Source organism: Pteronotus mesoamericanus, unplaced genomic scaffold (assembly GCF_021234165.1).
Source record: "Pteronotus mesoamericanus isolate MK-2021 breed Mesoamerican mustached bat unplaced genomic scaffold, CSHL_Meso_final contig_121, whole genome shotgun sequence".
Classification (NCBI taxonomy): domain Eukaryota; kingdom Metazoa; phylum Chordata; class Mammalia; order Chiroptera; family Mormoopidae; genus Pteronotus; species Pteronotus mesoamericanus.
In genome coordinates this window covers 2,518,898-2,544,845 of record NW_026555046.1, presented here as the reverse complement: position 1 = coordinate 2,544,845, position 25,948 = coordinate 2,518,898, and the positions used below count along the sequence as shown (strand labels likewise).

General features: G+C 53.2%; 1 protein-coding gene across 1 annotated transcript in view; it reads left to right on the top strand.

The window, feature by feature from the left end:
- Positions 1-25,948, top strand: part of FAM178B (family with sequence similarity 178 member B) — an 81,463-nt gene that overhangs the window by 51,593 nt on the left and 3,922 nt on the right. The window contains 2 exon segments of the mRNA XM_054586102.1: positions 3,570-3,657; positions 11,155-11,280. Coding sequence (XP_054442077.1) covers positions 3,570-3,657; positions 11,155-11,280 — 214 coding nt within the window.

The following is a 25,948-nucleotide window of genomic DNA, read 5'->3' as shown; positions in this document are numbered from 1 at the left end:
CATCCTCCTTTGTCTGCCTGGTTTGAGTTCCGGGGAGGCTTTGCTGGGTGGGGTCGGGCAGCTTTCCGGAAGGAGGAGCCCAGGCCAACTTCAGCGGGACCTGGCCTTCTGCCTGTCCCCAGCTCAGTCTGGGTGGTGTTTGGGGTGCATCTTTTCTTTTTCACCTCTGTAGAGTGAGTTTTCAGTCTAAAATTAAAAAGTGGTCCTGTCCCCTCTCCCTGTGGGAACTGAGAGTGCAGGGGACTGTGTTTAAAAGGCAGGGAGAGCCATTAGGATCAAAGGCGGTGGGCAGGCAGACAGCAAGGGGGAGTGTTACCCTCAGATGTGGGTTTCTTTTTATCCACTCACACCCTCGGTGCTTCTGGTGCTTTTCTTCATTTCTGGACATCAGCCCTGTCCTGGCCCACCAGCCTTCCTCTTCCCTTCTGGAGCCACCCTGGCTCTGCTCCTTCGCCCATCAGCACCCCTACCCCCAGGTTGGCCCCTCCCTGCCTGCCCACTGTGATAAAGGAGCTCTTCCCAGTCCTGGCTTGGATTACTGACACCCAGATGCAGTACTTCTGATGCTGGCTGCAAGTTTGCTCAGAGCAGCAGCTCAGAAGGGCCATTTACCTCCCACTGTGTTCCCGGCCCAGCTGCTGCTGGGGCTCCCGGGAACAGCTGGAGAGCAGGTCCTGACTGACTGTGAGGGGGAATCCATGCAGGGTATGTGATGGGACCAGAGCCCAAGGAAAAACTGGAAGGTAGAGCTGGTGGGGCACCCCAGGATGAGGACCTCCTGTTTTCTGTCCATGGTACAGTCCAGATGGGGCTGCCTCTCCTCAGGATTCGTAAGGTGGGGTGGGAATGCCGAGGCATTCTGCAACAAAGGGTCAAGGCTAACAGGAGACAGGGTAAGAGAAGTCCCCACGCTGGCTAAGGTCAAGTCTTCCAGGTCAAGGATAGATGGGATGGCCAGACCCTCCCAGGGTTGCCAGATAAAATGCAAATATGGCATGGTAGAAATTTATGCTAAAAAATTCTTCTCTGTTAATCTGTAAGAAATTCAAATTCAGCTGAGCATCCTATATTTTTATTGGCCAAATCTGACAATCCTGTCTCCTTTCCCAATTGAATTCCTTCTTTAAGTAATAATTTTACTGAACTGTCACGCACGAACAGAACAGAACATAGACCTAAGTGTATGGCTCAGTGGATTTCCACAAGTCAAACACATGTGGAATGGAACCAGCGCCCAGGTCAAGAAATGAGACGTGAGCAGAGCCTGCTCCCCCCATGTGTCACCAGTATCCCCACCTCCATCAGCTGGTACTTGCCTGTTCTTGTTCTTTATGTAGGTGAAATCATACACATGCACTCTTTTGTATCTGACCTCTTTCACACAACACCGAGAAGGTCGTCCCTGCTGTTGGATGTGCTTGTAGGTCGTTTATGGTCATTCTGCGCAGGGTTGAGTCGTGTGGATCTGTTTATCCATTTCAGTGGTACTGTGCTTCTTTCTGCCTGTCTTGTTTCTGTGGTAAGTACCTAGAAGGAGGACTGCTGGGTCAGGAGGTAGGCATGTGGACAGCTTTAGTACATCTTCCAAACAGTTTACTGAGTGGAGGCACCAATGTACTTTCCCACCAGCTGTACATGAGCCCCTCCCAGGGCTGGGCCTTCCCCTCCTTTTTCTGTTCATCCTGGTGTGTAGTGGTACTGCCTGCTGCTGCCTTTTTTCTTTGTTTAATCAAGAGCCTCTTGCTTTGTTGATTCCTTTGACTTTCTTGACTAAGTGCTATTGAAGAAAATAAATGAAGCAGCTGGTTCAGATGCCAGCCTGCCCAGGGCCCCTCCCCTGCCCCCCACCCCTGCCGCAGTCCCCAGCAGCATGGGGGGCCTGGGCAGCTCAGGCCCAGGGGTGGAGGGGGCAGGGGAGCTTTCAGCACCAGCTGAGGGATGGCTCGGTCCTGCTCCCTGAAGCACTTCTCTAGGGAAACATCATTTCTGAGTGCTGCCCGCAGCTTGCTGTCCCCATATCCCCTCCCTCCCTCAGTGCCTGTGGTGTCAGTCCGTCTGCGCGCTGTGGGATCCCGCCGCAGTGTTGTCACCTGAGGGTGGTCTTCTAAGGAGCCAGTTCCAGCCCAGTAGTTTCCTCCAGCTTCAGGACCTCTCCTTTGCTTCCCCTGGTGGTGGCTTTCCATAGGAATTAGGGACTGCAGCCACACCAAAGGGCATGCTAGGTGCTGACGTCTGCGGCCCGTAGGGGAGCAACAAGTGTATGATGGCGCACGGAGATGTAACCGCATGGCGGAGGCTGTGGCAGGGGTAGTGTGGGCAAGAAGGGGCCCTGAACCCCTCTTCCCGTCATCTTTCTCCAGCCTCTGGTCACGACTTCCCTCCTCATTTCTCTTTTTACTTACTCCAGCCCTTAAGGACTCTGAAAATCAGAGCCCCACACATTAGCATCTTAAATTCACATCAGAGGTCTTCACACCTGAGGAGAGGAGACACCAGCCCTGTCATGAATGAATCAAGACTGGTGCTAGAATCAGAAGCCCAGCTCAAACTGACTCAAACAAAAAGGACTTTATTGTTTCATACAACCAACCAACTGACCTACCGATTAAATGGTCCAGGCCTGGAGGCTTCTGGCACGGCAGGCCCTGGGTGCTGTCGGGGGTTCTCTCTCCATCCAGTCCGCTTCATCCTTCAGGCTCTTCCACAAGGAGGCAGGATGGCCACCAGCAGCTGTAGGACCCACCTCCCGCCAAGGTAGTGGCCCTGCTGATAGTTCCAGCGAATACTCCCCAGGCCACCGCTCAGCTGTTCACTCACAGGGCCTGTGCTGGGCCAGGCCTGGCTCACGTGCCCATCTGGAGAGCCCAGGCAGATGGGGCGGGGAGGGGCGGGGGCGGCGGCGGTGGTTCTCCAAAAGGAAGTAACTGGCTGAATGAAAAACAACAACAAAGTTAGGCCTCCGCTGCTCCAGGTGACCCACTTTCCACTACCCTGCGTGGGTTGAAAGGTTCTAACTGCAAAGGAAGGAAAATGCAAAGGTCTGAGCAAAGGGATTGATCATTTCCTATCTCTGTGTACCCTCAGGTAAGTATAAGGGTAGAGAGAGAAAAACAGACTGAGAAGGAGTAACATTACAAAGCTAGCTTCTGAAATTACAATTACTTTAATTTTTCTTTTTGCTTATTTTTTAATTTCCCCATTATGCACGCTTGATGACTTCTAAAACAAATAATTGCAGCCTTGGCCAGGTAGCTCAGTTGGTTAGAGTGTCGTCCCAATACGCAAGCGTTCTGGGTTCGATCTCTGGCCAGGGCACATAAAAGAAGAAACCAATGAATGCATAAATATGTAGAACAAGTCAATGTCTCTCTCTCTCTCTCTCTCTCTCCCCCTCTGTCTTTAAAAATCAATAAATAAAAGTAATTTCAAAAATAAATGCTGTAAAGCAGAGGAAAAAAGCCCAAGTACGTCAGACAGAGAGTGGCTCTCCTTTGTCCTACCCCATGTAGATGCCCACACCCCTCCTCTGAATGTCACGCCCTCAGCCTCTCTCCCCTCGTCTCTCACAGGCAGCTTCGAAGCCAGCTCAGCCTCGTGGTCATTGCCCGGCTGCTAGACCAGCAGGAGAGCGTCTCTCTCTGGCAGGAGAAGGCCCGGGTGAGTTTGTGTCTCCATGAATTGTGTCTGTCGGGGGCTGGGAAGCCTGCGGGCCAGTGAACAGCTCTCCCCATGGCCTGCTTCTTGTCCCCACGCTTTTCCCAAAGGTTAGGAGCCTCAGGTCAAGGAGACCCAGACCAAGTTTGAATTTTTCACTCATATACTTACATTGAACAATTACTTTTTCTCATATGCCTGCTATGTGCTAGGCTCTGAGGGTAGACTGGGGAGCAGGGCGCATATATTACTTTTTTTTTAATTGTGGTAAAATATATCTAACATAAACTTTACCATTTCAACTGTTTTTTAAACCATCTTAGTCGTTTGAAGTATAGAGTTCTAACCATTTTGAAATGTCCAGGTCAGGGGCCTTAAGCACAATCACAATGTTGTGCAATCATCCCCAGCATCCGTCTCCAGAACTTTCTCATCTTCCTAAACAGAAACTGTACCCCTGAAACACTCAGTCCCCATCCCCTCCTCCTGCAGCCTCTGATTATATCACTTTTTATGGGTGGAAAACAAACACTATTTGATTGAAACTGCTCCCTTTCATTGTCCCTCTGTCCCAGTGCTGGACATTCCTGAGTCAGTGGGGAGGAAGAGTTTTATCTTTTTCCCAGTTCCTCTGCTCTTCAGAAAGCTCTTATTACAACCCCCTTGCAGCTCAAAGAACACCCCTTCACGGACCCCGGGGGTGGCCAGCATCAGGATGTATTGTGGGGAGGTTGAGAACGCTGTCCCCTGCCCAAGGATCTCCCTGCAATCCCAGAACAAGTGCTGGATACAGCTGAACCCTCTAGCTCAGCCACTGACACAGGCAAGGTCGGCCTTCCCAAAGGCTGTGTGCCTCTGGCCACTAAAGGTGTACTGGACAAGCCTGTGTAACCCCTGGCCCAGAGTGCTGAGAGAATGTTCCAGCACATTCTGGGGCAGGTGGACAATATGGCTGAGTCTGACATTGCAAGGAGGCAGCTCAGAAAGGTGAGCAGTCAGGTTGGCTTGTCAGAGCAGGCCTGGCCTGGCTTTTGCCTAGGCTGTCCCGGCTTTTGCCTAGGCTGTCCCCTTTGCCTTAAATGCCTTTCCCCTCAGGCTTAGCATGGCTAGAGATTCTTGTCATTCCAACTCTGGCATAAGTGTCACCTCCTCCAGAAGGTCTTTCCTGAACACCCAACCCAACCCTGCCACTGTCACCCAGTTCTTTACTTACTCATGGTGTTCACCTTCTGATATTTTCTTTTGTTTGTTCAGGGTCTGTGTGCACATATACACAGTACACACACATGCATGCACACCAGCAGTTCCTTGAGGCCAGGGATCAAAAGCCTTTGCTTGCTGCTGCCCTTTGGTGCCCAGCACAGTGCTGGGCACGCCCAGGAACTCTGCGAGTGCACACTTGTGGGTGCACACTTGCAGAAGCGAGTTGCCGATATGTGTGCAAAGGGAACGTTCTCCAGGCAGAGACCTTGGGAGGGGCGGGTGTGGGAGTGGCCTGCACAGGGGTCACTTCACAGAAGTGACAGCCTAATGAGAAGACATCTCTTTGAAGAAGAGCAGAGGGACCAGACAGTGGGGGGTGCCATGTGATTAAGGGCAGGCAGGGGTGCAGAGAGGGGAAAGCAGAGGACAAGGCCAAGTGGTCCCAAAGGACTCCAGGGGGCCACCTGGCAGAGCGGTAGCGGTGTCAGCTGGGGTTGGGGGATCATGGAGCCCCACAAAAACAGAGCTCAATGTCAGCAGAGTACAGCGAGGGGCTAGCGCGCCAAGACCAGGAAAGGGAGGACCAGCTGCGGGTGGTGGGTGGTGAGTAGGGGTAGCCACCCACCAGCAGCATTTGGCAGTGACTGGAAAGACAGAGGGTGACTCCAGAGTCAGGGTCAATCCAAAGTTTGGGGGTTTGTTTAGTGACCAGGGCCTGTGCCCGGGTCAGTGAGAGGAGCGTGATGGGAGGCCTGCAGACTCTGCGCCAGGAGACGCCCTCAGAGGAGAGGGTGTGAGCAGGGCGGGCTGAGGCAGCGGCTCCTAGCGGTGTCCTGAGCGAAGCCTTGAAGGCTGAGTCCGTGCTCGTGCTGAGGAGAAGGGTCTGCAGGCGGGAAGGACAGCTGTGCAGAGCCATGTCAGACTCCTGGTGGCTCCGGGGGAGGAAAGACCAGCTCAGGCCTGCCCACAGCCTTCCCCTTCCGTGTGTTTCCCCAGCTCTACTCACTGCAGCCCCGGGCTGCTGCCCGGCCTCCTCCCCGTCTCCCGCTGCAGGCACTCCCCTGTCCAGTCTGGCTTGTCAGACAGATCCTCATGAAACACGCCTTCAAAGAGCACCTCAGCCCCACAGCTGCCCATGTTCAGCCCACACGCCTTCTCCCAGCTTCTCTGTACAGCCTGCCGGTGCAGCCCGTTCCTCTCCCTGACCCCGCTCTGCAGGGCAGCTCCGCACCTCTGCACACAGCTCTGTGTACTGACATTTCTTCCTTTTCACCCATCACTCCCAACTGAATAGTGGTGGCTAACATGCCAGCTGGCACTGGCTGTGTCCCAGGGCCAATCTCAAAGCTCACTTCTTTCGCACAGCAGCCCCAGGTGGTAAGGACTCTGTTTGTCATCCATCTTTTACAGATGGGGAAACCAAGGCAGGTGTGGTTAGGAAAATTCTCAGGGTCACACAGCAACAAAGCTGTGCATCTGGGATTCAAGCCCAGAGGCCCTGGCTACAGAGTCCTGCCCTTGACCCTGCAGCAAGCCATCGGCACCGCCCCAACCACTCCCCTGGCTCTCACTGTGGCGACAGCCTGGACCACACCTGTGGCTTCATGCTGCAGGTGTCCTGCTGGTCCCTTGTGCTTTAGTCCTGGATGCAGATAGGCAGGGGCCATCCCTTCCTCACTCTCCATCAGTAAACCAGAGCTTGATAAACCTTACTGACTGATTCACGAAGAAGGGGGCTGCAAGGGCTGAGGATCGACTCTGTGGGAGGAGAGGATCTGGGGTGAGTTCTGGGCAAAGAATTCTCAGGGTGCCACTGGGCAGAAGTCCCTGGTGACTGCATCACTTGGCTCCCCATCTCAGGCTGCAGTCTGTGGCCCTGGGAGCAGGAGCAGGAGCAGGTGCTAGACAATGGAACTTGAGGATCAGGACTCCTGCAGGTGGTCAGGACACAACAATACCAAGACTTGCATTTTCCAGGAAAGGTCCATGGTCACACTGCCTCCTGGGGTTCCTGTGACTCCCTGGACTACTGCGGGAACAGCAGAGTTTTGGCCTGAGGCATTAGTATGGTCCAGACACTTCCCAGGTCACTAAAGATACAGTCCTAAGCAGAACTCAGTCCCTCCTTCACGAAACTCATGGTCCAGGGGAGGCGGACACGGGGACTGAGGAAGACATAAATATTTGGCATGCCAGGTTGTGATAAGTGCTAGGGAGAAAAAGAAAGCAAGATAAAGAGGAGATGGAGTGTCGGGAGGGTGCTGTCTATAGGGGCGAACAGGGACATTTGAGCACAGACCTGAAGACGTCATGCAGGTTTCTGGGGGAAGAGGGTACAGCAAGTGCAAAGGCCCTGAGGCAGGCAAAGCTCTCTTAGGTTAGAGAAAAAACAGAGGCCGGTGGAGATGGAGCAGAAGGCTGAGGGTGGAGCAGGAGTGGAAGGTGGAGAGGAAAGTGAGGACTCAGTCCTCCAGCACCTCCAGGCCATGGTGGGAGCTTTGACTTTCAGGCCAAAGTGGAAATTCATTGGAAAGTTTTAAAAGAAAAAATAGAATTTGTTTATAAAATTTTTTACAATATTCTCTGGCTGCTGTATTGAGAATAGACTATTGGGGGTGGGGAGGAAGGAGGTAATGACAGTAGCCGTGGCAGATGGCAGTTTGGCCTGGGGAAATGGTGGCATACGTGACGAGAGGTGGTCAGAGTCTTGGTGTGTTTCCCAAAGACAGCCATTGGGACCGGGGACGCGAGAAGAGGGAGGTAAGCAGGACTCCAAGATATGACCCTCTGGCAGGGCGGAGAGGCACTTGACTGAGACAGGCAAGGCACAGGTGGGACGGGTTCGGAGGGAAGTCAGAGTTTGTTTCTTGTCTCAGGCCACTGCTTGTCACCCAGCAACCCTCCTTTGTCAAGCCATGCCTTCCAGGTTGGAGTTTGGAAAACATGGGCTTCAGATGGCTGAAGGGAGATCAGGTTTGCACCTACGAGGGAAAGGCTAGCTGCGGCCATGCCCAGCTATTTACGAGGATGAATATGGATTAAACGTATGCCGTGTGCCAGACACTGTGCTAGGCTCTAGGGACGTTGCAATGAATGAAACTGCCCTCTTGGGGCTTATATTCTAATAAGGGAAAGGGGAACAGATGATATTAAACAAGTAAGTTACACAGCCTGTTTGAAGGAGATAGATGCTGTGGAAATACAAGCAGAGCAGAGTCTGGATTGACAAGTGGGATGGTGTGGGCTGGAGGGCTGAGGGGAGCTGGGGGGTTGGGGGGGCCTCACCATGCAGGTGGGCTTGGAGCTGGGGCTGGGAGAAGGGGAGGGGCAGTTGTGCGATGTCTGGTCGGAATGACTACTCAGGGTACGGGCTCCTGGAAGCAGCCAGGGCGGCTGGGTCGTCGCAAGCAGGTAAGATCTTGGCCTTCTCCTTCGGAGGAGTGGGAGAGCAGTCAGGGTTGAGGGCAACAGCGACTGGCTGGGTGGGCAGTGCCCACCCTGGAACTGGCCTGCCTCCTCTTGCCAGGCAGACTGTTGCCAGTGGAAACCTGCCCTCTGGAGTGATCATTTGCTTCTGGCCTAGAGGTTTATGGAGCCGGCTTCTGGAAATAGGGGCAAGGTGGGGAGACGTGCTGGTCAGACCCAGGCCCAGGCAGGACCCACAGAGCCCAAACAGGCCCTTGTCCTGGAGAGAGAGGCAATGGCTGAGCTGGGACCAAAAGAGAATGGGCGATCAGGAGGGGAAGGCTCGCTGTGGCCCGCTGCTGCACCGAGCAGAGTGGAGCTGTTTTCAAAGAGTGAGAGGGAAAACACGGAATGTTGTGTGCTCCTCCACCCAGCCCGGCCCAAGGCTTCCTGTCAGGGAGGGTCCAGCTGAGGCGAGGCTGCCTGCCCGAGGGCTGCTTCTGGGGGCACTGGCTGCAGTTGTGAGCCCTGAACAGGAAAGGCTGTTTTGAAAACTATCCCCAGACTTACAAGGACTGAGCCAGGCGGCACACTTGGTTTTGGTGAAGCTCCAGATGGTGCCTCTCTTCAACCAGAACCTTCCCTCTTTCTCCCTGCCTCCTCCTCTCCCCTTCTGACGGGATCAGACACTAAGCCAGGAAAGCCTGGCTCCCTTCCAGGACTCAGGCCTGACTCCTAGCCCTCAGCCCAGCTGCTCGTCTGGGCTGTCTCAGCCCGCAGCCACTGAGGGGCTGAGCAGGTGTCTGAGGGTGAGTCAGAGGGAGAAAGCCAGGTGTGCTGGGCAGGGCTGGGCTCAAGCAGGGATCTGGGCTCTGGGGCTAGAGACCTTGTCCTTTTGGCCACCCTGCATCTGCTACTTCTGAGGAAATGGTGCCTCTGTGAACTCCCCGGGCTCTGTTCCCTCGCACTGCACCACCACCACCCCTCCCCAGGGCTGCACGTGGCCTCAGAGGGGCCAGGAACTCGGAGCCTGCCTGCCTGCCCTGCCACAAGTTAGCTTCAGGGCAGCTGGGTGGTCGTTGCTGGGGCTTGGCTGAGGGTGTCCAAACCAGGCGCAGGGGCTAGGCAGGAAGAATTGCTTGCTGCAGACACCTGGACTTATACGGACCGCGGTCCAGAGGGTGGGGAACACTGGCCCATTTGTTCAGAGAGAATGAGCAGTTTAAATTGGGGGATGCAGCTAGCAAATTAAGTGACATTTCAACCAAATTCAAGGTGTGGACCTTGTGGGGGAATCCCCATTCCAACAAAGCGACTATAGAAAGATATATTTGAGACAATCAGAGAAAACAATACAGTCGTTAGATCATATGAGGAATTAATTCTTAGTAATTTTATTGGGCAAGAGAATGGTTCTGTGATTATGTTTAGGGGCAAAATCCTTATCCTTTATTGTTAGAAGCTCTTTATGGGTAAAATGGTATGATACTTGGATTTGCTTTAAAATCCTCTGGAAGGAAAATGGGGGAGTGGGAGGATGAAACAGGGCAGGCAGCATTGCGACAGGATAGTAAGAAGCTAGGAAAATTCCTTGGCAAGTGAAATAGAGAAAGACATATAGCTGAGCACAATGGCCGAGCAATTTCCGTACAGCCAGGTGCCCATGGTCACCAGGGCAGAAGGCCCCGAGTGCCTGGCCGGGGGCGAAACTGGGAAAACAAGGACCTTGCCCCCAGGGTAACCACTTCTCCCCTGGCCTTCCCTCCCTGGATATAACATTTGGGCCTCAGCTGTATTTCAGCTCCAGGTCCAGAAAAGCAGCAAAAGCACATGGGTGACGTGATCAGCTACAGACCCCCTCCCCTGTCACTGACCGATCAGTGGAGACCATGACTCTGAAAGAGCTCACCTGGAGAACTGATGTATATTCTAGACAAAGGACCCAGCATGCCCTCTCCCTCTGGGGAGCAGCCCTCGCCATTTCCTTTACCTTCTCCCCCGCCCCCCCCACCCCGCTTCTTTCCCCACAGACACTTGTCTCCTAAACCCTAAGGCAATGGGCAGTTGGCAGTTTGTCTCAGGCTTATTCCCTGAACCTGTCCCCAAAGCTCCCTCTTCTTTGACTCCCCAGTGAGCTAAGGCAGCCCAGCCTAGGCTCTCCGGTAACTTCCTCTATGCTAAGCTCTTCCTTGCTTCACTGTCCCCAGATTTAATAAATGTATCCTCATAGTCACCTGGATTCGTGTGAAATCTTCCTTACACAAAGTCAAGAACCCACACACTAGAGCTGGACCTAGGCAGACCCGCCCGCTCCAGGCCAGGCCTCTTGTCCAGTAACAGCGTGATGATGATGTGGTCAGTCACTGTTCCCAGGAAAAGGTGTGGAGGGCTGTACACAACCTCTCTTCCTCCCTGAGCCCGTGCTCAGGCCCCACACGAATAAGTTAAATGGAAGGAGAGGGTCATGGGAGAGTAGGCCCCAGAGAGAGCAGCAGCTCAGGGCAGGCAGGGTCTTCCTGGTATCAGAGGAGAGCCTCTGTGCCGGTTTTGGTTCTTCTCAACCGCAAATGTCTACTGACTCCAGGCAAGTGGATTCCACCTCCAGCCCACAGAGCTCTTCCTAGTTCGCTCCTTTAAGGGAGGACTCATCCTGTACCAGGCCCTCTGTGACTGTGTGACCTCCTTCTTGGGAGGAAGGTGTGTGCTTATCTCCATTTTACACATAAGACTCAGCTTCCAAGTGAGGTGGATCCAGGTTCTAGAAGCTGGTGGCCTGGCTCCAGGGCCTATGTTCTAAACTACCACTGCCAGCCGAGACAGCCAGGCCAAGAGTCCCTGCGGTGCCCCAAGTACTCAGCTGTCGTGAATAATGGCTTCTCTTCCTCTCCCCAGCTGGTAGAGCTCAGCCGGCTCCTGAGCCTCATGAGGCCATCATCCCTTGGGCAGTACCTGGACTCCGAGACCTTACTGCTGTGCCAGGAGCAACAGCCAAAAGCCAGTGCTGAGCTAGACCACAAGGTGAGCACCAGCACCTGCCCACCTGTCCCCGCTGTTGCACCAGAGAAGCGGGTAAGGCAAAGCTTTTCATCCTTCACCCCTGCGGGCCCTGAGGGGAAAGAGACCCCCGAGCTGCCTCCCTCTGGTCAGTAGGTAGTCACGGTGTGGGCACAGCCTGTGATTAGTTTCCTTGCCAGGCTCCATGCTGTGGGGCACTGTGTGCAGAGGCATCAGGCCAAGTGTCTACTCAGCCCTGCTCTGGATTCTGCTGCACCCTGTGCCCCTGGCATGGCTTTGCTGGCCACGGGTGTGCCAGTAGTCTTACCTCACTGTTGAGAAGAGGATGCAGGAGCAGAAATGCTGATGAGGGGGATGTGGTGGGAAGGGACCTGAAGTTCGCAGCCAGGGGAATGTCCAGCCGTGGGAGGCACCCTGTTCTCTGAGGGCAGCACTGGGCCCAACATCCCTGTCCTTATTCAGCAAAGTCATCACTGAGCCTGAGTCCTTGGCCTTCTGCAGTTCTTCCTCTTTGGCTTTCCAGATACTGCCCAGATTCCCTGAAAGCCGTGCTTTGGCGGGAGTCAGGGCGGCGAGGTCGCCCCGAGTCGGCAAGTGTGGGGTTTGTAATGGTGTGGCTGTGGCCCCTGGCGCGAAGGCCAGGCAGGCGTAGGCGTGGGAGCTTCGCATTGGGATCCCCAGTCCTGGCTTCCTGGGGAGCACAGGTGGATCCCAGTGAGCACCCCAGCCTGGGGACTCAGGATGAGGAACATAGATAGGCATCTTTCTAATTTAGGAAGGTGGTAATTCCAAAAGCTCACTTGAACACTGTGTGTAGAGAATTCAGAAGTCTAATCTTTGTGCATCATCCTGCAAATCAGATAAGTGAATTAATTACTTAATGAATACAAATGGACCATTTAGAAGATATGAGAACCCCCCGGGTGCGTGCTCTCTTCTAGAAAGTGTAGGAAGGTTGTCTTTCAGCTTTGTCTGCGGTTCCTGCCATTGTTACCAGGCTGCTGCCTCCCCTGGGTGTGTGGGCATCTGTGTGTCCCTTTTTCCTGTGCCGACTATTTCCTGGAAAATGGGGCTGGTTATGGAGGCTGAGTGGAGTGTTGGGGGGGTAGCCTGGGGGTGGTCTGTCTGAGTAGGGCACTGGTTCGAGGCCCAGGCCTGGGGGGCCGGGGAGGAAGAAGGAGAGTGGTGAGAGGTAAAGGAAGGGCTGTGCCTTGTTCACGGTATGTGAAAAGTGTGACCTCCAGGTGCCCTGGGACTACTCCTGTGACCTGACCTCACAGTATCCTTTATGTAGAGTACTGTTCTCACACACATAAAGGCAGCTGTAAAGTGTCCCGCTGGTCAGTGGCCATATTGGAAATGACCCATTGGGCCTGGAAATGTAAGGAGCTGGGGTGTCGTGGCACCCTGCGCTAGGGCATAAGTTTAAAGCAGGCCAGTCCAGGGCAGCGGAAGGGGCACAGGAGGCTTTCAGATGGCTCTGCTGTAGGTAGCGGGAGCCCTCCTGGGTGTGGTCCTGGCCTGAGAGCGGGGTGGCCCAGAGCAGCGCAGGGAAGGGAGCAGGCCAGGCCGGTGGGAGGCGCTGTGGAAGACACAAACAAATGAAGTGTTCTGTCCTCCTGGGCCAGGTTCTGTTCTGGCCTGGCGGGGCTAGGCGGAGTAAGTGACCGGACTGGGCAGGTGGCTGGGCTCCGCAGTCCATCCCCACCCCCACCTCGGCGACTGACTCCTCATTAGGCCCCAACACGTTTCATCTTCAAAGATGAGCAGGCTACTCACCAGCAAAAAGAGTGGAGGCATCCTCCACCCTGTTTTACAGGGAGTGGTGGTCTGGGCCGGCTGAGCCTTTTATCCTCAGAGCTCAAAGGCTTGGCCTTCTTTCCCCTGAGGCACAGCAGGGAAACCAAGGCCAGAATGAGGTTGGTCCCAGGCAACCAGCCTGGAGCATATGGGACAAGCCCTCTCCCAGCCCTTGGACCCCCTCCTTCAGATCCTGCTTGCTCCTGTCTGGGATATTTCCTGCCCTAGAAAGACTGCTGTGCACTGCAGCCCTCCTCCAGGCCTGCAGATAAACTCTTCTGCCAGGCTCCACTCCCTGGATTCCCCGCCCCCTCCCTTTGCCCGGGGCCTTGGCCCAGTCTCCTCTCTCCCCGGTGACAGCTCCCAGCCCTTCCCGAGACTGGGAGAGCTGCTCTTTGCTGCCTGGGGCATGAATTTCTGTCCTCACTGATCTCAGGGCTTTGCAGTTGTCCCTTTACTTGTGGTGTCCCCAGGTAGACTGTGGGCACAGCCAGTGTCTCCCAGCATCATTATGGTATGTTTGGCACTAGAGGAGTGAATGAATGAGGCAATTTTAATTTCTCTTCCGCTCTGGACTCTCTTCTTCTTCCCCCTCCCCATTCTGGCCATCCTGCCCCCCTTCTGGAGACCTTCCTCCTCTGCACGCCCTCTGACCAGCCTCTGTATGTGGGCCCCGTTGTCTCTTGTATCATTAGGGTTTGATGCATACAAGGGTTTGTTTGTAGCCTGGGCTTCTGTGAGGTACTTCACAAGTGTCACTTGCTTATGGGAGAACCAATCAGAGAACACTGTGTGTAATTATAAGCTAGTGAGGCTCCTGCCTGGGAAAGCTAACCACCAAGTGCCACAAAGGGGAGAACCTGCTCCTAGCACAGGCCTTCAGTGGCAGGGAGGGGTAAGTGAGGAGGGAAGACTGACTGGCCTGTACCCGCTGGTTTGTATCCCAGCAGGTCACCACAGAGCTTGTGGAATATAAGGATCCTGCTTCTTACCAGATGGCTAGAATACTTGCAGCATTTTCAAGTGCTTTTGGATAAAGAAATGGTTGCCCAGCCCCTTGCTGGCGTGTGGGTCAGACTATTTCAAACAGAAAACAATTAAAGTCCAATAAACTCAGGAAGAGTTTGCTACCTTCCCCTTTCCTGCCTAGAGATTCAGATAGAAAAACCTGCTTCAGAAAGGGAACCTTAGCACATATGAATGAAGTGTGGCAGACAGGGAGGATCCAAGGAAAAATCTGTCTCCTAGGTTCCCTTCTGTGTCCCGCTGTTTGTGGGTAGCCAGGTAAGAATGTATTTACCAAATGTTCAATCTTTTTCAACTACCTGTAAATTGCCTGCCTCCCCCTCTTAGTCCAAAATAACATATATATTATGCCTTAGTTTGCCTTACTGTCTTTAAAATTTTTTTAAATTCTTATTTTATTTTTTTATTCACTGATTTTAGAGAGAGAGGGGTAGGGAGAAGAGAGAGAGAAACAACCTGATGTTCCACCCAATTATACATTCATTAGTTGCCTCCTAATGCATGTGCCCTGACCAGGAATTGAACCTGCAACCTTGACATAACAAGACAATGCTCCAACCAACTGAGCTCCCTGGCCAGGGCCTGTCTTTGTAATTTGTATGTTTATGTGAATTCCTGGTGCACAAGTATTAAGATTTGATTTTCTCCTCTTACCTGCTGTGTGTCTTTCAAATCCTTCAACCATCCAGAAGAACTAATGGGAGAAGGAGGAAGTTTCCCTGGCCCCTGCGGTGGCCATTGTTGGCCTGTGCTTACCCGGTTTGAGAGGGAGGAGTTCTCTCAGAGGAGAGCAGACAGAGGTCAGAGTGATGTTTGGGGAGAGAGGGGAGAGGATGACCTAACAGGAGTATACTCTGAGAGTTGGTCTCCAGGTGCACCCCCTGGCCCACAGATACCAATTCTGTGAGACATGGGGCCTCCATGCCGGCCCCGTGCATACAACCATCACATAACTGGACTCAGGTTGCCACTGTCTCCTGGAAGCTGTCAAGAGCATGTGTTTCACCATATAGTCTTTCCTATAAGCCAGCCTTTGGTCCCCGCTCAGGTCGTCTGATCCAGGCCTTAAGAACCGAAAGCACCGAGCCATGTAGACAACCACCAGTCCTACAGGTAACACTGGCACTGAGAAATAATAGGAATTATTTAGAAATAACAGGTTACTATGCTGTTCACTCAGCTTTTATTAATACAGATTCAATCCAAATCCCTACTAACCTAATAACAATAATCACTCAGATGCAATCAGTAATAACATCACACAAGAGAATTGAGGGATAACGAACCTGAGTCCTAGAGTCCCAGCCTGCAGGTCCAGGAGACAGCACAGTAGGCCAGGGAGCTGTCAGCCTCTTGTAAGGCAGAATCTCCAGAGCCAGACTGGCAGTGGGGCAAACAAAGTTCTCAATCCAGCAGGGCAGAGCCTCCAGCAGCATATCACGGCATGGAGCAGCGCCTTGCTGTGGGGAGATTCGCTGCCTCCATGGTGGCTCTGAAGTCCACCCCAGTTATACCCTTGAGCGTAGTGTACTCCACCCTTCTGAGTCCCTTAATAAGTGTCTTGGGACCCATGATAAGTGGTTGGGGAATTCCAGGTGGGCTTATCCTGGGGTATTCCACCTCTACAGATATGTCTGTTCTGGTCCTGTGCACAGATATTTTGAACACTCCTTGCCATATGTGTCTGGTGTGACTTAGGTATTTTCCTTCTTGAACCAAAGTGTCGTGGCTGACTGGCAGCTGTCTTGGTTGACACGAGTGTCATCATTTTGTTTTATATATTTTATCCTATCCTGACCGGACCAACACTGTTTTATTAGTCCTGCTCTCCACTGAAGCGAGCAGCTCAACCTTCCAACCCAGAACGAGGGATCCTGAGGATTTTTGGTTTTTGTTGACTTACAAAAACCATTGTTGATGTAAGCAATGTCCAAACCTGTAGAGAATTTTTAATGAATTTATTTAAGCCAAACTGATGGCAATTGCCCAGTAGCAAAATACCAATGGATTGAAAAATGCTCCTGAAAATAGCAGTTTTGCAGCTTATTGTATACATTAGAATCAAAGGAGGAGACGTAAAGGAGGTTACATGAACTCCATTGGTGGAAGATTAGAGAGGTGGGAAAAGCAAAGTGGGAATTTGTCTAGGATTGAATAAAAAGTAAAACAGAGAGAAAAGTACTTTTTTGTTTTTTTTTACATTGATGAGCACCGGATGGTTAATAGTTAACATTTATAGCACGTAGAGATGGTATTCAGGGACTAAGGTAACAGCGGTGGGGGAACCAGTTTCTGGTCTCTGCTCTGCTGCCCGAGGTTATGCCGTAAGGGGTCTGGAAAAAAAGATTACTCTGACATTTCAAAGGTATGTTATCTTAGATGCAAAAAGATAGTAGACAGGCTCAGCTGCGGGCCTAGGGCGTGACTACCCAGGGCCTGGACAGGACTACCCACCAGGAGTTGCTTCTAGTTAGGACATTTAAATTTCAGACCATCCTATGTAGTTACTTTGGTCTCTGAATGTGTAAGGCCGCCATACAGGCCTCAACGGGCCAGTCACGCTTAGGATGGGGCCCCTTTTTTGTCCACAATGTGTTTGGCCAGATTTTGCCTAGTTGTGGCCGATCTCAGCCTCGGCCCTCTCACTTTAATTGAGGTTATTGATACTTTGGCCTTGCTGAGCCTCTGTCGTCTGTTGTGCCCCATCTACCACCTTGTCCTGCCGTGTCTGGCTGTCTTTCCCCAGGTTTTGGCTCTGTAGGTGCTACTGGGAAGGAATTTCTGGTTCTGTCTTTTCCCTTAGGGATATGGAAGGTATACAGAACCAGAATCTTTATGGTGGAGTGGGAGTTTTCCGCAGTTTGGTTAAATTTGGGAACTTTGAGGAGGTGGACTGTCTCTCACTATGTGAAAGAAAAGGAAGGTCTGCAGAGGGGAAGTCCAGGGCGGACCTGCACCCAAGCACCGGGAGCTCGATCCTCCCTCCTTTTCAGCCTCCTGGGCTAGCACCCCCCACAGCCTAATGATGTCCTTGTTGGGCAGACAGCCTGGGGACCCACTGAGGGTTCTGCACATGTGATGGTACCAGTCCCCCCGTGGGCTAGCTGCAAGAGGCCACGCCACCTAGATGGAAGCTGGCTGACCACAGGTGGCTCCTGTCAGCTTCCTTATCATGCATACCACTTGCGGTCAACCCTGCGCTTGGGGACAGCCTGTGGGTGGGAGAAATGCTTGTGTACAGTTGATTGTTGGAGCTGGGTGTGCTCCGAGCCTGGACCATGCTTTGGGCTTCACATCCTTTGAGTGCACGTACTCCTGGGATCCCCACACGTCCTCCACAGAGGGCGTGGGCCTGTATCTCGTCCCTGTCTGTGTGCGTGTCTGTCTATGCGTGTGTTGTATGCCTCTCCTGCATATCTATATGGTGTGCCCCTGTGTTACTAGAGCTGACAAACAAGTTTTACTGCTTTTGCTTCTGCTGCTGAGATGGCAGCCAGCCTGCCCCTGTGTCAGGTGACCCTGACAAGAGCTGCCTAAGCAACTGTAGGGTAGGTTTGGGAGGCCACGGGAGAAAGCAAGGAGGGCATGCGGCCCCCGGCAGCTCTGTGCCTGTGCCTGCACTCTCCTGCTGGCTCTGAGCAGCAGCATGGCAACAGGTGCTCCCTTGGGCTTGGTTTGAACACAGGTCTGGCTCCTGTATCACCCAGAAGGACAGGTGGATTGGGAGCCTCTCCCTCTTCCTTTACTCTCTGCCTTCTCACCAGCAGGTGCTGTCCTTTTTTCTTCCTGCCCTTACCCTGCACCTTAGAGAGCCACCTACCTCAGGACTGGGGACCCAAGCCAGGCCAAGATTAGGAGGGATGGGGGAAAACTGACTACTTTTGAGGAACGGAAACTAGAGCTTCAGGAGAAATGTGTCCCTTGCCTGGCTGGTTAGTGGTAAGTTCTTCTTACTTCCTCCGCAGAGAGGAACATCAGACGACTTTGGAAATCAACCTCAAAGAGCTGGCCTCTGGAAAGCTGGCCCTAAAGGGGCATTTGTGCTCTGGCAGCACTTCACATCCACCTAAGTGTCCTCTAAACCTCTTCAGAATGGGTCCTCCTGAGCATCTGAAGCCACACAGGGCCCAGGCCCAGGCCAGCTTTGTTTGAATACAAGGAATTTTAGCTTCTTTGCAAGCATGTGAGCAGGTCATGAAGTGACAGTTCAGCTGGGGAGGGCAGGCTGGGCTTCTTTAGACATATAGCCTGCTCTCTCCCACCCCAGCCCAGATCCAGGGGTCCCTCCCCTGGCACTGTCCTTGCCCCATGTTGGTTGTCTCTGTTTGTGACCTAATACCCTAACTCAGCCTCTTTATCCCGCAAGGCCTTCTGGGCAACTTTGTGATCATCTTCCTCCCATTCCTACTCAGGAAAAAGTGCCCCTCGGTCCCCGTCATATCATATCCAAACCCTGCCGTCCACGGCCTCATCAGCCGGCCCACTTCATCCACGTGCTTCCCTCCTGAGAACCCAGTCACACCACCTGATTCCAGGCAGTGGGTGTCCTTCCCAGAAACCCCCATTCTCCAGTCTGCAGCTTTGCTCCTGCTGTTCCTCCTCCCTGGCAATACCCAGCCTGTCCCTCCTGTCCTGGATCCCCATGGCCTTACAGGCTGTTCACTCGCCTGTGGCTTCACACACCTAACCAGTGTCACTATTGAGGACCAGCCCAGAGTCTATGTCAACCAAATTCCCAGTGGATGCTCTTCAGAGAGAACAAGCCCTTTCTGCTGGGCACAACAAGGGCCCAAGGGCCTCATGGGGGCTCTACAGAGAGAGGCTGTGGGACCCTTCCCCACCTCCCCTGTACCCAGGCCCACCTACCCTGTCCCTCTCCATCCTGGGCCTGAGCCAATAGGGGGAGGGGCAGTGCCTTCCAAGGGCTCTGTCTAAGCAGCTTGGGCTCAGCTCCTCCACACATCTCAGAGGGACCAGGCAAGGTGTGTGAGGCCCCTGACCCGCTGTTCTCTATAGGAGTTGTTGCCAGGCAGCCCACGGCCTCCCGACCTGCTCTCAGCTTACCACCTTTTCTGTCCATTCTGCCTATCTTTGCTGGGATTCTCTAATGACAGAAACTCAAACACATATCCTGAAAGGTCCTGGGACAGCCCCTCCAGCTCAACTGGACAGGGTTGAGCAGTGTCATGGCCCCTCAGTGCTGCCCTCTGCACATCTCAGCTCTGCCCTCTGTTGCGTTCCCAGGCAGGCTTTCTCTGCTGGTTCTGGAAACCCCACACTCAGCAACTCCAGCCAGGGAGAAAGAAAAAGCTTCTGTCCTGGGGTTCTAACCAGAGTCCCATAGTTTAGTCTCAGTGGTTTAGCGTAGGTCATGTGCTCATCTCTAACTCAGTCACAGAGCCAGGCCTACGGGGATAGGCCAGCCTGGGCCATGTGTCTCCCCTGGAGTCAGGGCTAACGTCACTATCTCGGAGCAACTTGACCTGGGTGTAGCGGACAGAAGATTGGGACAATCTGACAAAAGAAGGGGCAGAATCCTGGGCCCCTTGAAACTTTAGATGTCCATGGCACCCTGCTGGTCTTCAGCCACGGGTGGTGGCCCTACACTCTGTTATCCTTGGGAAGTATAAGCTCTCGTAAGGGCTTGCCTACAGCCACTCGGCTCCTCCGACCAGCAGTCTGAGCAATGGGTCAGATGCTCCAAGATAAGCTCCCTAGAGGAGGCCCACAGGAAAAGAAGCCCTCAGCCTCCCTGCTTTTGTCCCAACTCCTCTCTCCCACCCCCAGCACCATGCTATGCCATGGCCTTCATGTCCTTGGTACTGTCCTCAATACCAAGAGCAGGGGCGAGGGCCACTCGGGGCCCAATCCTGAGTTCAATATAGAGCCCAAGAGAAACCTGTCTCTTTTAAAAGAGTTCAGTTCTCGGGTCTCTGAACTCATTTTCCCCAGGCAGCTGGAAGTGCAGGTGAGGAGCTCCTCTAGTGAGGAACCTGAGGAGGTGGACATGTGCTGGGCCAGCCGCACCCCGCCCCCACCCCCACCCCACCCCGCCCCTCTGGCAGCCTCTGAGGAGACATCCAGCCCCTCTGCCCTGCTGGAGCCCTCAGGGCAACTTTCCAGCCGTGGCCACTCCCAGCAGCTGAGCTGGGAGTCTTGTTCCTGTGCAGATGCTGCCCGCCTGTCTCCCCACACCCTCAAGCAGCCTCATCTCTGCTCCATGTTCGGGGCTCAAACCCACCCCCATATCCGAACAGGCACTTTCATTAACAGAGTTGAGGGTCCAGCCTCACAAGCCCCAGGGTGAGTATGGCAGGCCCTGCCTATGACGTCTGCCCTCTGGCCTCTCTGCCCTGTGCTCTCAGGGACCCGGCCTCGGAAGAGGTGGTGTGTCACCGTCTCTTCTCATTTCCTAACCATCAGTCATATGTCTTCGTCATTTCCTACTCTCTAGGACTTGTGGCCGATGACTTGTCCTGGTCAGAGGTCACTTCCAAACTCAGTTTTCCTTTGGACACAGCCCTCTGCTTGCTGCTTTCATCATGGTCCATGCCAAGGTCAGGAGTGCAACCTTGGCGCAAGAACAGCTCCGGAAAGGGGAGCATGTCATGTGGCTGGCTCGTGGGGGCAGGGAAGCATCCTAGAGATGATAACAGGTGCCACATTCCATGACAGATCCAGAGGAGGTCTCATTGAAAAATGCATCCCCTCTCATTGTGTTTTTGTGGACACACCAGCCAGAGGAGCTGTGGCTTTCTCATGGGCTGAGGCTCTTGACCTGGGGCCAGCAAGTAGCCCTGCCTCAGGATTGCTCACTATTAATTATTGTTGTCATTTGCCCGGCCTGTGGTGGAGGACCTAGACCATACCCTGGGGGCTCAGGCTCCAGTGCTCCCCTTCCCAGGGAGCAGCCTAAGCCTCTCCCTGTGGGGCCTCCAGCAGGCCCTTGGGCCCTTGCTGTACCCAGGATTAGGGGCTTGTTCTCTTTGAAGCGGGACCGCGCGCGCACACACACACACACACTCAGAGCTTGTCCAGCTTAAAGGAGAGAGCACAGACATCTGCTTCAGACCTGACCCTGACTGGAGATGGAGATGGTCATGCGGTCAGAGGACCTCTCCAGGCTCAGCTTTCTCGTCTGCTGAAAGTGAGGACCCTCATGCTCCCTCTGTGAGCCCCCTGCCTCAGGACACTGTCAAGTGGGACTATAGGTTTAAATTTAGTTTTGGAAAACAGAAAGAAAAGAAAAAATTCATCAGGACCTAACTCTAGCCCTGAGTCTGAAATGTCCCAAGATAGACCAGGACAACGTCAATCTCTCCCAGACTAGGTTGGTTCTGGCATTGACCTTCAGCACTTGTACGTGTGTCTGAATGTCTCCAATGGAATAAAACCTCTGAGAGGACTCACGCATGACAATGATGGGACCTATGGCAGAATTCTCCTGGAGTCAATCCTCCAGTTGGGGTGGACCTCCAGGCAGGCCCTCTAGGCAGGGCTGAGAGCAGCCCAGCCAGATTGTGGCTGAATGCAGGTCCCCCAAGGCAGCTACCACCTAGAGCCAATGAGCTTGCAGAGGCCAAAGCAGAGGAGGCTGTTCTGGGGTCCTGGGGTCCCAGGCAGGGACCCTAACACCAAAAGGCACTCAAGGCTGACTTCCTGAGCAAGAGCCAGGGGTACCCACAGCAGCCTGGCTGGGAGGGCATGTCCATCTTGGTCCTTCCCAGCAGGTGTTCCTGGGTCAGCCTTGCCCCAGCTCTCCCACCACCCCCCAGCCCCCACAACAGCTGCCCTGGAGTCTCGCTACAGCTGCTCCCGTAGGCTCCTCCTGCCCGTGACAAGATCTGCCATCCCCATCTGGCATGGCTCTGCCTCCAGGGCAAGGGCTGGGGTTGAAGACTTGCCTGGTTAGGTAAGTCTGGATTCCTGGTCATGACCTGAGGTGGAAGAAACCATAATGTTCCCGGCAGAGCTAGAAGATTCCTGGGAGATCCTCTCCCTCCTCCTTTCTGCCCTTTTTTAGCATAAATACTCCCCGCCACTTCCTGCTCCCTTGGCATTACTGGAGGGGAATTTTTTAAAGGATGAAGTTCCTGGGAAATGGCCACCCTTTGTCCCTTGCCTTTTGTGATAAAAGTGCTGCAAAGGGAGTCTTGGCCCTAGTTCCTGGGGTCAGAACTGGCTGGGGCAGAACAAGGAGACACTGACTTACCACTCCCCTCTTGGTGGGCGACAAGCTCCGCAGGCTGTCTTCTATCTCTTACTTTGTCATCCTTCCCCAGGGGGCAGGCTAGGCCCTTTAAGCCTCCAGTACTAGCAGCAGCAGCAGCAGAGGATGGCCCTGTCTTGTCTGCATGGGGTTCAGACACGTCCCGTCCCATTCCACACCCTCAGACTCTGCCTCTCCCCAAGTTGCTGACTGAGGTTTCCCGGGCCCCATTTCCTGTGGGGGCTTCCCAGCCTCCGACTCACACCCAGTCGGGGAGGCACTGGGCAGCCTGAACAGTGAGGGCCCAATTTCAGACAAGGTCCTGAAGGCTGGACAAGGATAGCCTCCACCGCCGCCTCCCCACCGAGGAGTGCCTCTGCACTGCTCTTTACCCCCGAAGCCACACTGACGCCCCACTCCCACCCACATGCCTTTAGGGACCTGGGAGGGGGCTCAGGACCACCATACACTTCCAGCTGTGCAGGAGATGGGAGCAGGCAGGGGGCTTCAGGGTCTACTGGCACCGTGTGCCTCTGCCCAGCCTCCCTTTCCTGTGTTTTGAAAGAGAAGACAGAGCCCCAAGTCTGTGGTGCCAGCTAGGACAGGAATGGGCTTGCTAAGTTCAGGAACTGGTCACAACGCGACTAGAGCAGGAAACACAGCTCTCACACCTGGCTGTTTGCTTTGTGTCCTACTGGGAACGGATGGCTGTCACCGCAGCTGGCACTCCCTAGCCAGCCTCGGGCCCCCCAGGCACCAGCGGGATTGTCAGAGGATGGAGACTCGAGTTCAGCCTCCTCTGAGCCAGAGTTGTGTCCACTAACGTCTGCTTTTCTGAGCAGCACAAAAAACAGGACATGGGGAGGAGGCTGGGAGGCTGGGGCTTCAGAAGAGACCGTGCATACACCCAGGGCAATTGTCTGTCCCTTTGTCTGGGTGAGTTCAGATCCTCCCCTTAAGGCTGAGACTTCAAGTCTCAAGGAAGTGAGGGCAGGACATGGTCTGAAGCACATAATGAGGCCTTTTTTTCCCCCAAAAGCACTCCTACACAGACTGTCCATGATGACTCTGGCCACGTTTGGAACTGTTACGGGGACCCCAGTGTTTGAGTCCTACCTGTGTGCACTGTCCCAAAGAAACGCATGGGCAGGAGTTTGCAGCACAGAAAGTGTGGAGGAGGAACAAACTTCTCTGCTCTCAGGGTTCACAATTTCCGGCTGGTCTAATAATCAAATAGACTTGAGACAGATTAGCAAAAGAAGTTAACCAAATTTAATACATATGTATGGGAACCCGACGTACATGAAGGTCAGAGACCCCACATGCAGGAGAGGCTTAGAGATAGAAAGGGGAATTAACGTATATAATGTGCCTTGGGGTCTTCCAAGTGTCATTATAGGATGATAAGAAGAGCAGATGTTTAGTAAATAGAAGTTGGCCCTGCCACGTAAGTGGGAAGATTATTGCTGATATGGGCAAGGCCTCTAATTCAAATTCTTCTATGCAGTTACCAATGGGGGCAAAAGTTTCTGCTGAGCCTTGGGCTAAATTGCCTGTAACGCCAATCTGCATGCCACAGAGGGACATCTTGGGGTGACTCGTTCTGGACCCCCACAAGAGAAAAATAGTTTAATATTGAATCCTGAGTTCCCAATGGGGTGTATGTTACAGATTATATATGGCAAAACCCAAGAGACTGTGGATTAGGTGTGTGGGTCGTGCTGGGAGCTGGCTGGTCAGAGGTTAGGTAAGGGTGATGGGTCTTTTCTTAGGCCTTGAGGACAGCTCTGAGGCCTGCTGCAGCACCCTTCTGTCTGGTTTCACCACAGTCAGGGGGTAATTCCACCTTAGGGCTGAGAAGCTGAAACGTAAATCAGGTCAAAATGTTATCTTTTGGGGAGGGGGTTAAGGGGGACGAATGGTGACGGAAAAAAATACAATGGGGAAAAAAAGATGTTATCTTTAGCCACCAGAGGTCCAGGCTTGTGGTCACCAGTCAGGTCCAGGCCGCTGTCTTTTGCCGCCTTGGGGGCTGCTGATTACTGGGGGGAAAGCTAGGTCTCTGAGGCGTCTAGAGAGAGAGAAATGATTTCCAGTGCTAGGTTTTAAAACTAAATTTAATCAAAGTCGTAAGGACCCTCGGTTTCAGAACCTTATCCCCTTCAGTGGGGTCAAAGTCTTCCTTCAAGGCCCCCCTCACTGAGCCCCACGGCAGGGGGTCGCCCTCGTCCAGGTAGCAGGCAGGTGATTTTTTTCCCCTTTGGAAAATCGTCCAATAAAATGTGGTTAATGGGGCTTTTCTTCGGAGCTGCCATTTCCTTCTTGCTATCACCACTCCCACCTCCCAAAACACATTCAGAATAGTTTCCAGGGATTTTCCCTCCAGATTCAGTTATGCGAATCAGCGTACAAACAAAGGGGTGAAACTTGCATCCAAGTAGTCTCTTTTTTTCCTCAGTAAATCCCTCCTCACAGATTTTCCTCCAGGACATTCCTCAGATCCTAGGCCCGCCCGCACCGCACCCTGCACGGTCCCTGGGGCCCCAGGAACCCACCCCAGGCTGGCTTGAGGTCTCTTTTAGCCCCTGGCTTTTTGTGTACAGTTGGGGCTGGGAGGAGTGTCTCTGAATTGCGGAGTCCTCTACCTGAGCTTCTGGGCAGGCAGGAAAGCCACTGCCCCTACCTCAGCACTGGGACAATTAACAAATGAATGGGCTGAGAGCCCACCCCTTTCTCTCCCTCTTTGCCCCACCCCCTGCAGACAGGCTCCTTTCACCGTCTCCCTCAGACCGTTAACCTTGAACATTTTCTTGGTGTCTCCTGCCACCTCACCCTCCGCTTACTCAAAGCCCTCTCAAAGAGGAGCATCAGTCCCCAGGGCGCTGCTTCTTTTCAAGGTCATGCCCCTCTTCCCCGCCCCACTCCCACCCCAAACCCAACTAGACCTAGTCAATTCTAGTTGGCACTGTCTTATTTAAAATTATTTTTTAACAACTTTCATTGTATTCTGATTATATGAGTAGAGCACACACATCGTAAAGAAATAATCTTAAGGGGAAAAGAAAGAATAAGAAAGATATTCTATAATCTTTTCTGTCAGAGCCACATTGTCACTCTGAGGCATTCCATGTCAGTGGCTCCTGGCTTCCCCCAGGTGCTCCCCGCCTGTCCCCCATGGGGGAAAAGAACAAACTTTCCTCTATCCACCAGGGTCTTCTGGCTAGTCTAATAATCAAATAGACATGAGGCAGATTAACAAGAGAAAATAACCACATTTAATACATATGCATGTATGGGAATCGCACATAAAGGAGAGAGTCAGAGGCCCACATGCAGGAGAGGTTCAGAGATAGAAAGGGAGACTGAGGTATACAGGACATTCTGAGCTAGGGATAAGGTAACGTACCTTAGGGGCTTCCAAGGGTCCTTTCGGGATATGAACAGACATTTAGAAAATGTTTGCCCTGACCTATAGATGGGCCAAAAAGAAGTTATCTCCTGTGACCTATCTATAGGTGAAATTAAGCAAGGCCCCTAATTCAAGTTCTTCCAGGTAGTTAAAATAAAAGGAGGGGGAGAAAATTCTCTTGAGCCTGAGGCTAAAGTTGCCTGCCTTTAGCTCAAAACAATCTGCAT